The following is a 14,871-nucleotide window of genomic DNA, read 5'->3' as shown; positions in this document are numbered from 1 at the left end:
AGTGTCTGTACGGCCACGGACCTCAGGGGTGGCTTCGAGGCCTTTTCTGCTGCTTGGAGGCGCTACGATATATCACCGACCATATACTACCAATTGGGACAAGTCCTGTACACTCACCGGTGGACACTTCACATGGACACACATCACACACACTCACATACAGGCGGTCTCATCACAGGCACACACAAACCACCAGCACCTGCTTTAAACACACCCCTAACACGCTCCTGGTTACATCCCTCTTCTTTTCTCCTTCATTTACTGCCATTAATATGACAGGAAGAGGCCAAGTGCCCATTTGCTGTTCCAGTTTCCCTGGACTTAATTAAGTTTTTCGATACATTTTGTCGTCCGATATTCATGTTTTTCCATGTACATGTTGTTTGTTTCTATGTTTATGTTTGTGTTGTTTGGTTCTACAGTATGTTTCTTTGTTTCACCTGTGGCGATTTTCCCCCTCTTGAAGTAGTGATTAGTTGTTTATAGACCAAAACATGGTTAGATAATTCTTCAAAGAGGGGAATTGGTGGTGGTTCTGTGTCACAAAAAACTGTGCTCTTGTCATCCTACAGGTCGTCCACAGGACAGCAGTTCTTGACGATTAAAGAATTAGTAAAGAGTTGCGTTGCAGGTTGAAAAGTTTAAACTCCACTTGCAGACTAACTCTGTCCTAGATGCAATGGCATACAAATACTCTGTTGTATGCACAGCATGCTGACAGCACAGGTTCAAAAAATAAAATATAACAAAAATAAAAAAGGAGAGGAGGACGAAAAGAGGAATGGAGGGATGATGAAATGATGATGCATTGATGCGTTAGGCGAGGAGAACTCTGATCAATGCAAAACTGATTGTCCTGCAGAAATACAAAAAAAACAACTGAGAACGAGAGAGAGAGAGAGAGAGAGAGAGAGAGAGAGAGAGACAGAGAGAGAGACAGAGAGAGCTAAGAGCTTACTTCTCCACTGCGGAGCGTTTCTGAGACTTGGACTGGTAGTTGAGCGCCATCTTGGTTTCCATGCCTGTGTAGATGGCGACCGCTGAGAGAAGAAGGAACGGGGGAGTGAGAAAGAATATAAAGAATAAAATATGTTCGAATATATTAAAACTAGAATTCATTGATTAAAATTTTTTATACCTAAGGTGAAAGCTCCCTGTGTTCCATTGTTTGTTTTACACAAAAAACGTTTAAAACTTGGAAAAGTATGGATACAAAATTATTGACGTTAACTATCTTCTGTTGCTTTAGTTTATTGTGCATTATTGTATGTCATTGTCCATGCAATTGATGCTTTTCCAAATAAAAAAAAAAATATATATATATATATATAATTGATGGTTTAATATCTTTTGTCAGACACTGCTATGGTCTCTTTTCAGCCGAAACCTTGAATTCAAATTCACAAGCCACATTCAATGCAGTAAGCCCCCACAGCCTAATAAACAGGAATCCATAGAAACATGCCTTGGAGCGTAACCTTACCGTAAATGTACTCTGTGTTCTTGAGCGTGGCTCCTCGCAGCAGCAGGTTTTCTGATCCGAGCGGCCTGTCAACAGGATACAAATAAGTTGCATTTATTTCCCATCTTTCATTCTACTTTGTTGACTGTTTGTCCTCCAAATCCCACTTTCCTAACCCCTGTGATTGGAAAAAGGTAACGATTCCTGCTTTGAAAACGTAGGGAACCGCACACATTGAAGTGAAATGAATGTTATTCAGAGGGGAACAATGTGAGACATTACATTTGACATCAGCTCATCAATGTCTGAGGATTTTTTTTTGTGTATTGTTAAAGAATCTGAAGATCACACCGAGGCTAATTCAGAAATCAACAGAAATCAAGAGAAGACGCAACCGACTTTGATTGTGAGCTTTGTTTGTTTAAGGTTCAGTACAGTTCGGACTGTTTTATTACAGAGATGGCTTCAGTAAAAGTGTCCAATTGCCACAACTTTAAATTCCAATCCTAAAGAAAACCACCAATCATAATAACATGTTCACACTTGTCTTGAACGTTGTGATCAGATTATTTTGTGTAATTGTTGAAAGGTGAATATGTGGAGGTGTTGTTAAATTTAAAAACAGTGTCCTTCTGAACAACTGACTTGACAAGTGACTTTGCCTCAGGTTGGCTTACCTAGCCACCGGCTCGCTATCCATGTAGATGTTAATGCGACCCACAAACCTGCAGAGGAAGAGGTGATAAAGAGAGATAAAGAATTAAAACAGAGGAGAGAATACAGAAGGCAAATTATTTGATAACAAGCAAAAAGAGTGTTTGCATATAACTTCCTAAAATTGAAATGTAAGTGCGTGCTTGTGTGGTGCCCTTTAAGCATTAATTGTGGCCTAATCATGTTTTATAGGTGTGTGTGTGTGTGTGTGTGTGTGTGTGTGTGTGTGTGTGTGTGCGTCTGTGTGTGTGTTGCACTGACTTGTAGAGGTCTGGCTGTGGTTGTTCACATTCTATCGTGGCCTTGATGGAGTCCACCTCCTTCTCTGTGTTGTAAGCCTTGGTGTCCTGGACTGAATAGTAGGTCTGTGGAGGGAGGAAAAAAGAGATAGAGAGACAGATAGATAGATAGATAGATAGATAGATAGATAGATAGATAGATAGATAGATAGATAGATAGATAGATAGATAGATAGATACTTCTTAAATATAGATATAGCTATATATACTATATATATATATATAAACATATATATATATATATATATATAGATACTACTTTTTTCAACTGTGCAGCAGAAGAATATCGGAAATACATTTTGACTGAATTTTTTTTTAAGTCAGATCAGTGTGAAAGTTTTGTTTTTGTACGTTAAACTTTACATAGACTATACTGTATATTTAGACTATAGACTTTATTTAGACTATATATGTATACTATTTAGACTATATTTAGACTTAGGAAGTGGAGGGGGCTTCACCTTGTGGCTGCTCTCTCCATCTAGACTGGCGGTGGTGACGAAGCAGGTCCCGTCATCCCGGGACGAGGAGAGCAGGATCAGGTCGCAGGGGAACGTCTGGTCCTCCTTCATCAACACCACGTCTCCAACCTGACATCATCGACGCATGGATAAATGTATCAATGGTGAGGAACACGGGAAGCAACCGAGGCCGGACTATTTCAGCTATTTCTTTTCCTTTTAGATACCTATTTAAAGTTTCTCTCAGACAGACCATTGGACAGTCACCATCAGTGGACTAATGTCAGGCGATGGAACTAAAAGTTAATTCAGTTCAGTGGCGATTCTTTTTTTTCCCGCAAATCAAGGAGAAACTGTTTACAACAAAAGGGTTACGACCAATTAAACAGTATTTAAGCTGGTTTTGGGTTAATTAAGTGTTTGAAGGAAAAAGGATCTTTCAAAACATTTGTTGCATTTATTGTTTGCTTTAGTTTAAGTCTTCACTAACACTAAAAACAAAGGTTGTTAATTGGTTCTTTATCAGGCTGTGTTATTCAACAAAGATCCATCACTGACTAGAGCTACTTTATTTAGTTCTTTGGAATATGAAAACGTCCTTAATTCCTATTTGAGTTGTCCACATAAATTAAAATATAAACCTCCATGAAGTGAGTTGCTACCAGTGTTGGGAGTAACGTGTTAATGTAATCATTTCATTTGTCCGTAACAAGTAATGTAACACGTCACTGTTCCTTAATTCAGTAATCACATCGCAGGTAATACTCAAACAATGATGTCGTCACTCGCGTTGGCCGACATAAGTTCTCCATCTAACTCATAAAGGAAGGAATCTCTGTCCGTCTCCGTATGTTTGGTGGTGGTCAGTGAAGTAAGAGTTTCATTTCACAGTGTCTTTATTGGCGAACCAAAGTGAGAGGCGGAACTACTGCCCATCACCGTTTCACTACTTAATTCCCCAAAACACTTACGATATCAACAGAAACGATTGCTAACCATTTAACACTTGCATAGGACATTTAAACCTCTTACTTAACGACAAAACTTATAGGCACAATCATAAATGTGCAGCAATTACGTGACAATGCATCTCACACGAGTAATTATAATAGTAATTTAACGAGTATTGTAACAAATTACTTTCTACGGGGGGTAATAAGTAAAGTAAGGCATCACTTATGTATGTGACAAATAATCTCTTGAACTTGGACTTTTATATAAAGTATCGAGTAATGTGTAATAAATTAGTTTTTTTGAGTAACGACCCCAACGCTGGTGGCAACTAGACATTACAAATTAGCCTTTACAGCAATAAAGAAAAGCAGAATATGTGTGTCTCAGCAGAAAAGTGGAAAGAAATGGTTCTTGGGAACCTTGGTCTGAAAGGACGGTCTTGATGGAGACAAAAACTGTTCTTCTATGGCATCACTCGGGAGAACCATTTTCAGCTCCGCTTGGCAATTTCATTTTTTTTCCGAGGGCGTGTTTTTCGAAGTGTTTTTTAATCAGTTTTCCAAGCCCTTGCATGTAATTCATCACTCATTCATGTCCATGCCGCCAGCCATTATCCAAGCCATTAGCACCGGCAGGATCCATCACAAGTGGCTTTCTGGCTGACGCACCATTTCAGTGTAGGCTTTTCTGACAGCCAAAGTGTCACATTGGTTTCTCATTTGATCTCTGCGCTTTTATCTGCTGCACTGAGAGTTATGCAATGATCTGTGAGTATTTAACAGCAGAGCTACCAAGACGGCAACACAAAAAGGCGTGCATGCAAAGGCATGTACTGGTACACACTCACACACACACACAGGCACGCACACACGCACGCACACAAGCAACGGGTCGGAGGAGACGGAAATTTCTTAACATTCCAACATTCCTTAACATTAATATTTCCAATATTACTTTGTGAACATTCACACACACACACACACACACACACACACACACAAACACACACACACACAAACACACACACACAGACACACACACACACGCAAACGCACACACGCACACACGTCTATACCCTGAGTTTGCGGCTCTGTTTGCAGACCACCTTCCCATGTTGCACCACATGGACGGGACACTGGTTGACAGAGTTGTCTGCTTTGTGTCTCAACCAGTCCTCATAACCCTGGAGGAGAAAGAGAGACAGAAGGAGAACAGAGGGAGGAGAATAAAAGAGGGCGAAAATGAGGCAGGTGGAGTAAAGAGAGGGAGACGGTGAGGGTAAAGGTGGAGGGGACACAAAGTATTATTTGAATGTGTTTTGATTAACAGTAACATCACATTTTGGCCACAGTAGATCTAAAGTATACTTGTAATGTTGGCTACAGCAGGTCGCAAATACGAAGCAACACAACTTCCTGTTTCTAGCCTCTTGCATCAGCGTAGCCAAAAAATCTGATTTGCGGATAGGGATGCAATGGTATGAAATTTCACAGCACAGTACGGTATCTATCCAAATACGGCGGTATACGGTATTTCACGGTATTAATTTTCCCCCTTTGTTTTCTGTATATTCAATTAATAAATAGTTTATATTAAAAAAGAAAGACACCCGGCACAGCACGGGATGGCGCTTTTCTGGGCTCTCATGTTCAGAGGACAGGCAAAATAAGCGACATATATATCAAAATATGACATATTTGCAAAATTGAAGATGTACATTTTAATTCACTTCACCTTGTGTGCGACCAAATGTTGTCATAATTCACCCAATGAGTAATTTCCGGAAGCCCCTTTCCGCCATGTTTGTTTACACTCCCTCCCATACGCGGAGTAACTTAAAGCACTGTATCGTGAAAAAATTGCATAAAGCAGTTCTGCCACTCCCGCTGTAAACAAAGATGGTGGAACACCTCTGCTAAGGTGAGGGTGAATTACAGTTTACATCTTCCGCTATTAGAGGGAAAGGCTCACGGTTCACAACCGTGGTTGCTTGATATCGCAGTAAATCTTAAATGGTACACCATTACATCCCTATTTGCGGAACCGCAGAAGAGTCAATAAAACCCTGAGAAAGATGATAAAATGAACTTTTTTTTTTTTCTTCAAGATAAAAAATTATGTCAGCAACCTGTGTGTGTGTGTGTGTGTGTGTGTGTGTGTGTGTGTGTGTGTGTGTGTGTGTGTGTGTGTGTGTGTGTGTGAATGTCTTACCTGTTTAATGGCGGTGACCGTGATGACAAAAAATAGGGGCAGTCCGCTGGTAATTGGACTGGTGGGCGTGTCGATGATCAACTGTTGGAACGGAGAGAAAGAGGGTTGGTGGGTAAGGGAAGAGGGACCGGCCGTTCAAACTATGTTTTCCTGTCCACTGAGAGTCCAACACTGCAACAATAAAAATGAGTTGCTCCGCCACCCGAGCCAAACACGGTGCCCTCATTGTCTTAAACAATTCTCAACAAAGGACAAAAATGTGGGCGGCCTCACCTGAACCAGGAAGATGATCAGGAAGTAGAAGTTGGCGATTCGCCTGAACTGCTCAAACAGATTCTTTGGTATGAAATTCCAGAACGTGTACTGTAGGAGCAGAAATGGGACAGGGGAGACATTATCATGTATCTATCATGTATATTTTCCAGAAAACTTTTTGTCAGCAAACCATCACCAATGCAACTTAAATGACTTAATAATGTGTTTGCCTATTTTCTTTATGGTCTTGCGTGTGTATACGTGTGTGTTCTTTCCTGACCTTTGAGGAGACTATTCTATTGTCAGGGAATCGCTGCGGTATGTAGGCCTCTGTTCCCGGCGGGGGCTCCCTGTGTCCGATGTACACAGTCCGGGTGTCCACCCAGTTTTCCTCACCAGCACACTGAAGGGACAGAAACAAAGAAAAGAAAAAACATTGCTCGCGTGTGTGGCAAACAAAATGAAGCCTGCCTGAAAATCTTAAAAAATACGCAAACAATTGTAATTTATTCATTCTATTGAGATGAAAAAATGAAATGGAACTGGACTTCTTAGTCGTAGCTAGCCTAGGGTCTCCACTTACATCCTGCTACAACATGCTTTTATTTCAGAAGGGGAAGCATTTATTTTGGACAATGAGAGAGAATGAAAGAGAGACAAGATTTGGGGTTAAAATGGAGGCTAAATCATAACCCATTAAAGAAGGAGAGAGTTGGAAGAAGACAAAGAGAAACATGGTGACATAGAGTGGCGATATAATAGATACGGTGACACAGTAGCTTATCTTACTTTGAAAAAAAAATAAAAGTGAAATAAGTAACTTTTTTAAAGAGAATTGATGCACATCTTTACACAACTGTATACAGGATGTTTTCTAACACTGTGAGGTCATTTCTAAACATCACAAGATGTTTAAGAAACACTGCAACAAAACTTATTTAGTAATAACAGACTATTTCATGATTCTCACACACACACACACACACACACACACACACACACACACACGCGCGCGCGCGCACACACACACACACTCGTACATTCTTAGATATGTAGAGTGGGTTAGAATGCATCAGCAAGTCTCCCACAATGAATGAAAGCTCCTGTTAACACAGACGCACACACAGGACTTCATGTGACTCCCACTGGAATGCATGACACTCAAGTGAGCACACACACACACACACACACACACACACACACACACACACACACACACACACACACATACACACATACACACATACACACATACACACACACACACACACACACACACACACACACACGCTTACATGAAATCCTGCTTTTCCTCTATGTTTCTCAGATTCTGTCTCTCTTTACGTTTCATTCATTCATCTTGACTCTGGCTTCTATGATTTACCAATCTAGAGCTTTGTACCAATGCTCAGCTCCCAAACACTTTTGAAGAAGAGCACAGACTCTTGTCCTAGTACACCAAATGTATGTTGAATTTTCATCCAAAAACTGTGCAACACACTCTGTGAAAAAAAAATTAAAAAAACGTGTACACTTCACCACAAAAGCATTGTGCTGCCTGCGAGGGTATTTATTTATTTATTTACCTTCTGTAATACCACATTATTCTTTTAATGTATGTGGTGCTGTCTACTGTTATTTCTGCAAGAAGAGTGGGAGTTGGAGGTCACGCACGCACAGCGTATTTAATTCCGGGTCGCCTCTTCAAGGAACCACGTCATGCCTGCATCAAAGCAGCGTTTCCTTACAGCTGGCATAACTTTAACTGGAGAGCTTCAGTCATGATGCTTAAAAAACAGTTTAAATCCATCCATCAATAAATATCTTTAGATTATAGAAAACTGCATTAATTTTTTTTATTGAATCGATTTGAATCAATTCGAATTTGAAACTGTAAATTGAATACTGAGATCCTACCCAATACCCCTACCCAAAATCGATTTGACGGCAGGTGGGTTTCGATATGGTATATCTCTGGTATATTTTGCATGTGTATGTTTTGGTGTGAATTAAATAGTCAAATCTATACGCAAACAACTTGATGACTGAACAACTACCGTTTGCTGATGATGATGATGATGATGACGATGGGGAAGGTTCCAGGGTTTGGTCCTGAAGAGACAGCTGGTCACCAAGCTCACTTAATCCTACCTGCTGCAGGTCTCACTAACTCTGGTAAGCTCTCTTGCTCCCCCCCCCCCCCTCTCTCTCTCCCTCTCTCTTGGTATACCTCCCTTGGCTTCCTCTACATGCTACTCCTTTGTAATCCTTTTGTATCGTCTAGCTTACACATATTCCGGTCTCATTTTGATCTCAATCGAAACTGTGCATCAACACATACACAAAAAAATTGATTTGGTAGAAGAAGAAAAGACGGAAGTAACAATTTACCTTGACCTTCAAGTGTATTTGACATGACGGACAAGTCATGATCCGCAAACCGCTAGACGGAGAATAACATTTGGAGCTCCATGGTCGAAAGCATCTGTTTTGACTCTTTTGACATGACATGGATTTTAAAGGTGTTGGTTTGGGTGTGCAATAGCAGCAATAGGAGCAAAGCAAAACAAGAGGATACAAATCTGCGTACTCTGGGTTTAACTTATCATGAAGTCGCCACACACATACAAACACACATACACACACACACACACACACACACACACACACACACACACACACACACACACACACACACACACACACGCATACACAGGCAGGTTAACAAGAAGTGACAGTAATCCTGGCTGGTGAATGGGATTGAGCATCAATGTAAGGACAACAACATGGCCCAGTTTCTTGGTGCCCTCTCTCTCTCTCTCTCTCTCTCTCTCTCTCTCTCTCTCTCTCTCTCTATCTCTCTCAGAAACACAGACACAGACACACACACACACACACACCACATACACACACAAACACACACAACACACACACACACACACACACACACACACACACACACACACACACACACACACACACACACACACACACACACACACACACACACACAAAGAAACACACGTAAGTTGATTAAGTCACTGTGGTGTCGAGGTGGAAGGTTATCAATACTGTGTTGGAGGAAATGAGGAGTGAAGAAAAGAGGAGTGAAGAAGAGAGGAGAGGTGGAGAGAAGAGAGGAGAGGAGAGGTGAGAAACTGTGAAAACACGTATATATAAACTGACTAGAATGGAAATAGAAGAGTAGACCAGGAATCAGCAACTGAGAAGGCCATAGCAGCAGAAATGGACAGAATGCAGGCTGAGACGTGCCAATCCATTCCAAAATATCTGAAACATGTGCTTTTCCTAGAAATGCCTCCTTCTAGCCCTCACCCTGCAGGCTCTGTTGACACAAGCCTATTCAGATGGGCCAAGGCTTTCTTTTGCTGCCTTTTGAAAATACATCTACTCGTTTTTCTAACCCTTCATTGCATTTTATGTCAAATTCCCTAGTGGTAAAAAGAATGCCTTTACAGTGCTTTTCTGGCCACTAAAACCACTTGAGTGCAACAATTAATACCTCTTAAACTGTACATCTACTCGTCCATACACACCTACTGCAAATGCAGCCGTGTAAGGCAGCAACCAGCTCTGCCTTTACAGTGCTTTGCTTAAGGACGCCAGATAAGGTCTCAAGGTATCGCACCTGAAGCCTTTTCATTGCCAGATGACTGCTGCAGCCCGCTACATTTCTTCTCCTTTGTCTTACCTTACCTTAAATCCCGATTTTCCTCTCCCTCCTTTGTCCATTCCTTTCCTTTTTTTTCTTCCCCTTACAGTGCTCAGTTTCTCTCCTTTCGGATTTTTAGCTCTGTGACTTTGGCATGAGACCACTGACTGGGTGGAACCATCCACATGCCCTGGCAGCTCTGGTCCCTGGAGAAGAACCAGCTCTGCACCCATGAAGGAAAACCAGCTCTTCTGCCATGGAGGAGAACCAGCTCTGGCCCCATGGAGGAGAACCAGCTCTGCTCCCATGCAAGAAAACCAGCTCTGCCCCCATGGCAGAGAACCAGCTCTGCCCCAATGGAGGAGAACCAGCTATGTTCCTGTGGAAGAGAATCAGCTCTGCTCCCATTGAAGAGAACAAGCTGTAATCCTATGGAGGAGAACCAGGTCTGCTCCCATGGCAGAGAACCAGCTCTTCCCCTATGGAGCAGAACCAGCACTGCTCCCATGGAAGAGAACCAGCTCTGGCTCCATGGAGGAGAACCAGCTCTGCTCCCATGCAAGAAAACCAGGTCTGCCCCCATGGAAGAGAAACAGCTCTATGCCCATGGAGGTGAACCAGCTCTGCTCCCATGGCAGAGAACCAGCTCTGCTCCCATTGAAGAGAACAAGCTTTGCTACCATGGAGGAGAACCAGGTCTGCTCCCTGATGACAACTACTTCTGCCCCCAGAACCAGCTCTGCTCCCATGGAAGAGAACCAGCTCTACCCCCATGGAGGAGAACCAGCTCTTCTCCCATGGTGAATCGGGTCTGTTCCCTGGAGAGAACTAGTTCTTCCCCCATGGAAGAGAACCAGCTCTGCTCTCATTTATGGAGAACCAGCTCTGCTTCCTGAGGGAGAACCAGCTTGGCTAGCTGGAGAGAACCTGTTCTGCCTCCGCATTCAGAATGGATAGTCCTGGCTGGCTCTAACAAGCACAACTTGGAATCTCTGTTGCGCACACACAGCTCCAATGGTATTCTGCTTCCACTCAACAGCAACAGTCCCCCCATTCACTCCCTATCTCTCTCTGTCTCTACCTCACTTTCGTCACCTTCGAGGTGATTCTACTAGACTTAACACATTCCCCAAGTAGTTAAAAGGCCAGATAATTGAATATTTGAACAAGCTAATAAAAATTCCATCAGGCTTTGTGCTATATATTATGGGGATTGGGATCACTTCTGGAGTCTACATGTCACAGGTATGAACACCTAGCTCTAGTAGTTTGCAAGCTATCTAACTTGGTGATAGGTGAGATGGACTTGATGATCAATGAAACTGGGATAGTAGTAGTGCCTTTAAAAGATCATCTCACTCTTCTCTTGATACCGACTTTGCCTGAATATCACATACATCACTCTTCTCTATGCTTTCACAATCGTATCAAGCAATTTCCAGCATCCAAGTTGAGTAAAAAAACATTAATATAAAATAAGTGCATTTGTAAATGAGTTACGATGCAAACTGAGGACTTGCTTTTTATGGCAGGCAGCCATTAATCAGCCAAATAAACATTGGAATATTCTAAAGAATAAATGCTTTCTGTATTTAGTTGGTATGCCTGGCGAGAGATATCAGGCCCATCGCCACCTATCCAATCCGTCAGGGATGTTTCTTTAACTTAGTTTAAACATTTTGTAAGTCTATGTCGCCATGTTTCTCTTCGTCTTCCTCCAACCCTCTCCGTCTCTAATCGGTTATGATTTAGCCTCACTACAGAAGAGACCTTTTAACATCAAATCTTGTCCCTCATTTTCAAATCAAATTGCTATTTTACAAAACAAATGCTCCCCTTATGAAATAAAAGCCCTGACTCCCTTTTATTACCGCGGGCCACTTTACCGTTTGGATGTAAGTGGAGACCCCAGGCTATTCTGGAGCACGATAATCCCTTTTAGCAGCGTTTCATGTTACAGAGAGCGGCCAGGTTTCAGGGGAGCTGTATTTATAGTCAGGAAAAAGGAAGACATTTGTGGTCAGGAGAGCAAGGAGAGAGGGCTCTCTCCAGAAGAGACAACCAGGAATTGCATCTTTGGGTTTCACTTAAGAGTTGATTTGTTCCCCACTAAGGGATGCACAGACACACACATGTACACACACGCACACACACACGCACGCACACACACACACACACACACACACACACACACACACACACACGCACAAACCATGTATAACCACATGCTAAACACCCCCTTGTGCAAAATGAACACTCAGACACACACACATACACGCACACACATACACACACACACATTTCCTGTCCTGCTATAGTCACTTATCCGCAGTATCCGTCTGAACCTGTTTCCCTTTTTTCTGTTTCAACTGTGTGTGTTTATGTGTAGTGTGCTTTAGAAACAAAATAGAAGCTTGTGTCAATATCTATTATTGGGTTTTGAGTATTTCCTATGATTTGGGGCAGATGGGTTCAGTCACAAACATTGTGCACAAGGTTCATTGTGAACTTCTTTATGTGACTGAACGTTATGATCTGTGACTATTGATAAATCATTGGGAAACATTATTCAACATTCAATGAAGGTTTGCAGCTTGCCGCTGTTAAGGGTTTGTTGCTTTAACTCCCAAAGGAGCTCTCCTTTGGGGGTATTACAAAATGAGAAATGCCAAACACAGCCTCCATGTGAGAATGGATTCTAAAAATTCCATGCCACATTCTCTCAAGTTTAGACCAGAGGAGCCCAAACTTTTTCATTTAGAGAACCAAATCATTGGCGGGCCGTGGTCTGACAGCATTATAGCATTACTGCACTATAAACAAGAATCAAAATTGTGATTTAGTCCATCTCACATTTCTTCATGCTAAAACAACATTTGAGCATTTTATAACCAAAAAAAAAAATCAATTTTTTTTGTATTGCCAATGCAAATGTTGAAAAATGTAGATACAGTTCCTTATCATTAAACAACATAAATAATTATATTTTATTGGCCTATTTTTTCTCCCTAAAAGTTTGGTGGCCAAAATTAAAATTCAGACGGGCCTAACTGGGCCCACTTTCTTAACACGAGACACACACAGGTGGAAAGACAATCTCAACCACAGAGAAAGCTGTGTGTTTATGCGCGTCTTTATTTCCCTTCAAATGTACCTAGTGCACTGCTGAGCCAGAGCCCCTGCTGTGTGACAGCATGGAGGGGCATGTAGACAACAGGAAGGGCTTGTAGGCAGTCAGAACACACACATACACACACACACAGACACACACACACACACACACACACACAGACACACACACACACACACACACACACACACACACTTCCTGAAGCAAACCACCCTTCCACGCACTACCACCTCTCTTTAGAGACAAGGGAAGGAGAGGAAAGGTGGATGAAGAGAGAGATAAAAAGAGGGAACACGGAATGATGGGGGATGAAAACAGATTGAAGAAAGAATCCATCAAAGCCCATGTGAAAATGAAAATGTGCTGTACATATATGATTCATATATTCATTCAGTCATCTAATATTTGTGCGGTAGTTGGTGTTGATATTTTTTGTACATGATTATGGACACTCCCATACTCATTTTATACAACATTACATTTATGCAATATGTTTCATATCCATACATTACACTAGTGACATATTCATACACTATATGTTTATATGATGAAAATGTCATAATAAACAAAACTAGCATATATACTGAACAAGCTTATATAAAAACATAAGAAGAATATTGTGTAAATCTTTATGGAAGGGGCTATAACCATTAAAGCAAAGGTATATCAAGGTTGTTGAACATTCATATATGGAATCATACAGTATATGCCCAATGCATATGAGTGATATGACATATATGAGATACAACACAAATTTGACATATTTGCCAGTTGTAAATATAATAAGAAACATCTCAAAGTTAAAAAAAAAAATTAAACACCACTGCTCTATAAACAAAAGGACAGAGCTTCTATGAGTCGAGTGGTAGAGGAGGGCAGTCAAAGACCAAACAATGGCAACCCTAAGCCCCGCTTTGCCGTCATACATTGGGCTAAACATTTTTGTCACTACTGTCAGTGTCAGTGTGTCTGTGCATGTGTGTGTCCTGGAAAGAAGAGATAACATTCCCACAGGCCGCCAAACCATTCACACGTCGCGGACAGGAGAGAGAAATCGCCCATTGAAACGGACCACATTGACAAACACAGATTTCTATTGTGCCGGCGTATTGTCCAGGCAGAGCTGTGTACTGTACGTCGACAACAGAATTCACTGCTCTGTCTGCAGCCCTGAGATACAGGAAGTACATCACTACCACCATCATACAGACCAACACAACCCCACACGGTGCTAGCAGGCAGTATGTCAGTGTCAAAATGGAACAATCATTGCATTCTGTCTGTCTCTGTTTGTATGTGTGTGTGTATGTGTGTGTGTGTGTGTGTGTGTGTGTGTGTGTGTGTGTGTGTGTGTGTGTGTGTGTGTGTGTGTGTGTGTGTGTGTGTGTGTGTGTGTATGTTATCTTCCAGCTGCCACGAGTGCTGAATGGAGGAGATAAGATAAATCTCAGCCCCTTCAATTATTTAGCAGAACTTTCTTAATGTGTATGTTTGTACAAATATGTACAGTATATGTGTGTGTGAGCCATATAATATTTAATAAAATTGAATGTAACTTAATGCGTGCATTTTTTAAGTAAAGCATACATTTTTAACGTATAACACATCTCTGAGTACTTAAAAAAGCGCTTTATATAATGCATGTCTCTTTATTCTTCTTAATAATATTGTTGTTATACTGTAGCTAACCAATAATAAATGAAATACTTTTT

At 41.4% G+C, this 14,871-nt stretch overlaps 1 protein-coding gene across 1 annotated transcript in view; it reads right to left on the bottom strand.

The window, feature by feature from the left end:
* atp11a (ATPase phospholipid transporting 11A) overlaps positions 1–14,871 on the bottom strand; it is a gene marked incomplete at its 3' end in the record, with an annotated part of 59,612 nt that overhangs the window by 21,578 nt on the left and 23,163 nt on the right. The window contains exons 2-10 of the mRNA XM_080023865.1: positions 6,637–6,759; positions 6,375–6,464; positions 6,102–6,182; positions 4,966–5,073; positions 2,937–3,065; positions 2,438–2,541; positions 2,140–2,187; positions 1,484–1,548; positions 959–1,040 (exon numbers count right to left, since the gene is read on the bottom strand). Coding sequence (XP_079879991.1) covers positions 959–1,040; positions 1,484–1,548; positions 2,140–2,187; positions 2,438–2,541; positions 2,937–3,065; positions 4,966–5,073; positions 6,102–6,182; positions 6,375–6,464; positions 6,637–6,759 — 830 coding nt within the window. The remainder of the gene's footprint in view (positions 1–958; positions 1,041–1,483; positions 1,549–2,139; positions 2,188–2,437; positions 2,542–2,936; positions 3,066–4,965; positions 5,074–6,101; positions 6,183–6,374; positions 6,465–6,636; positions 6,760–14,871) is intronic.

This window comes from Zeus faber, assembly GCF_960531495.2.
Source record: "Zeus faber genome assembly, chromosome: 2".
Lineage (NCBI taxonomy): Eukaryota > Metazoa > Chordata > Actinopteri > Zeiformes > Zeidae > Zeus > Zeus faber.
This window is presented reverse-complemented; position numbering and strand designations above follow the sequence as displayed.